Source organism: Aptenodytes forsteri, unplaced genomic scaffold, assembly GCF_000699145.1.
Source record: "Aptenodytes forsteri isolate BGI_AS27 unplaced genomic scaffold, ASM69914v1 Scaffold26, whole genome shotgun sequence".
NCBI classification, from domain to species: Eukaryota; Metazoa; Chordata; class Aves; order Sphenisciformes; family Spheniscidae; genus Aptenodytes; species Aptenodytes forsteri.
Window position 1 is genome coordinate 1,113,714 of NW_008794125.1, and position 2,246 is coordinate 1,115,959.

Sequence of the window (2,246 nt, forward strand, 5' to 3'; positions counted from 1 at the left end):
TAAAGTGCATGGGGGGCCGGCGGTGCCGGGGCGGGGGGCGGCAGGCAGAGCTGGTCCTGGCCCTGAGAGCTCGCCCCGGCCCCGCGGCGCAGGGCAAAGTGCTGGGTGTGATGCTCCGGCTCTGCCCCACGGCTCAGCGCTGACAGCTCGGGGGACGCCCCCAGGCCAGAGGCTCGGTGAAAATAACGGGGGAGCGGAGCGGGGAGGCGCTTCGTCATAGGGGTCGGGGGCCGTGGAGCCCGGCGACCTCGGGCGTGAGCAGCGGGTTGTGGGTGCCCTTCGTCGACATCCAGTCATTGAGGAAGGCCTGGGTGGCTTTGCGGTGAGCCAGGCGGTGGGTGATGGAGAAGCCGGCGTTACCCTCCAGCTGGGAGAGGATCACCAACACCTGCCTGCGAAGAGAGTGACGGGCTCAGGGCCAGGCAGCTGCCTCTGCCCCGGCAATCCCACCCCCTGCCTGTCACCCCAGTGCCCACCCTCTTCCCATACCTCCCCGCCAGCCCCAGGCTCTGCTCCCAGGGCCCAACAGCACCCGCCTGCCCTCGCCGGGCAGCCCCCCGCTGACCCACCCCTGCCTACCCCAGACCTGTGCAGGGGAGGGACGCTGTCCTGCGTTTTCAGGCTGCCGCGCGTGGAGACAACGTTGAAGCTGTCGGTGCAGTCGCACTGGACGTGCAGGTAGGACTTGGGGTGCCGGTTCTCCACCACCACAATGAGCCCTGCCCAGCCGTGCGTCAAATAGTAGCAGGTCATCCCCTCGCGGCCCTGGGGCGAACAGCAGGGTCAGGGGTGTGAAGCCTCTGGGCACCTCTGCCTCCGAATGTCAGCCCCTGGACCAGCATCTTCCACCTCCGGCCAAGGGCTGCCCATCTGCTGGGGAACCCCATGCTGCCCCAGGGAGCAAAGGGGGTGGGCATCCATGGGGTAGGAGGGGACCAGGTGGCAGCCAGCGCTGGCACAGCCCTGCCTGACTCCTGCCAGCCTGAGGACACGGCAGAGGCAGGGTCCAGGCTCCCGCTGGCAGCATCACCCCCCTCCAGACCCTGCCCTGTGCCACCTGCACCCACCTCGTGGCGCTCGCCCTTGTTCTCGGTCAGCAGGATGATGGCGTCTGCCAACGTGGTGGGCTGCGCCTCCACCTGCTCCACCATCACCAGGCGAGAGCTGTAGATGGCCAGGATATAGCTGGAATAATCGGTGGCCGGTCGGCTGCTGGTGGGGCTGGATGCTGCGGAGACACACGGAGGAAGGGGGGGATCAGTGAGACTGTCACCAAGCCCACAACCCCCAGGAGCAAGGTGCTGCCAGGTTGCTGCACGTGCAGGCGACCTCCACCCCCAGCAAGGTCCCCACGGTGAAAATCAAGGGCTTTTGTCATCTCTGCCTCCCCCAAGGTCTCCGCCAGCATCGCCGCGGGGACGGCAGCCCAGCCCCTTACCCTGGGCGGCAGAGGGGCCTGCCAGGGCGGCGCTCCAGTGGTTGAAGGCACAGCACACGACGGCGTACTCGCCCGGCTCCAGCATGACGTCGCAGTTGACGAACTTCTTGACGGCTCGTTTGCTGTGAGCCATCAGCCGGCCCAGGCTCAGCTTGTTCCCGCTGGTGAAGGTGGCCCGGAAAACCATGATGCACAGATCCAGCAAGTGGCTGTCCACCGTGTACAAGGTCCAAAAGTGCCGCCCCCCCCTGCCCGCCCGCCTGCACCAGGAGGGGTAGAAGGGTCACACGTCACCCGAGCGCCGCCCCGCAGAGCACGTGGAGGCCACGGGCAGGACAGCGGATCCAGAGGAAGAGTCCTCCCGCTGCCCCAAGTACCCAGCCCCAGGAACCAGCACGCGTTCAGGGCTTGGGTTTCAGCTAAAATATGAGCAGACCCCGGAGAACTGGAGAAAGGGCAGTGGGGGCCCATCCCCGAGGTCTGCCACCCCGCGGGATGGCACGGGGTGAGAGGGCGATGTGTTTGGGATTTCTCCTGGGTCCGGGTCACTGCCTGCAGCCCGTGTGCTGCCCAGCTCACCTGCTGCCCTCCTGGAAGAGGGCAAACTCCAGGGCAGCACGCTCCAACACCGTCAGCGACGTCACCGTCACCGGCCCATTGGCCTTGTTGGGGAACATGCCCTGCACACGCACCTCGTGCCAGTCCGAATGGAGCTTGCAGATATCCACGGAGTCAAAATACCTGTGGGGAAGCTGGGCTCAGCCCCGGCGGGGTCCTCTGCAGGTATACTGCTCTTCCCCCACGCCCC

General features: G+C 66.8%; 1 protein-coding gene across 1 annotated transcript in view; it reads right to left on the reverse strand.

Moving 5' to 3' along the window:
• Nucleotides 1-68: 68 nt before the first annotated feature.
• The window catches only part of CAPN15 (calpain 15), a 55,786-nt gene continuing 53,608 nt past the window's right edge, over nucleotides 69-2,246 (reverse strand). The window contains exons 11-14 of the mRNA XM_009277281.2: nucleotides 1,439-1,698; nucleotides 1,068-1,228; nucleotides 587-765; nucleotides 69-392 (exon numbers count right to left, since the gene is read on the reverse strand). Of these exons, the coding sequence (XP_009275556.1) occupies nucleotides 215-392; nucleotides 587-765; nucleotides 1,068-1,228; nucleotides 1,439-1,698 (778 nt within the window). The 3' untranslated portion in view covers nucleotides 69-214. The remainder of the gene's footprint in view (nucleotides 393-586; nucleotides 766-1,067; nucleotides 1,229-1,438; nucleotides 1,699-2,246) is intronic.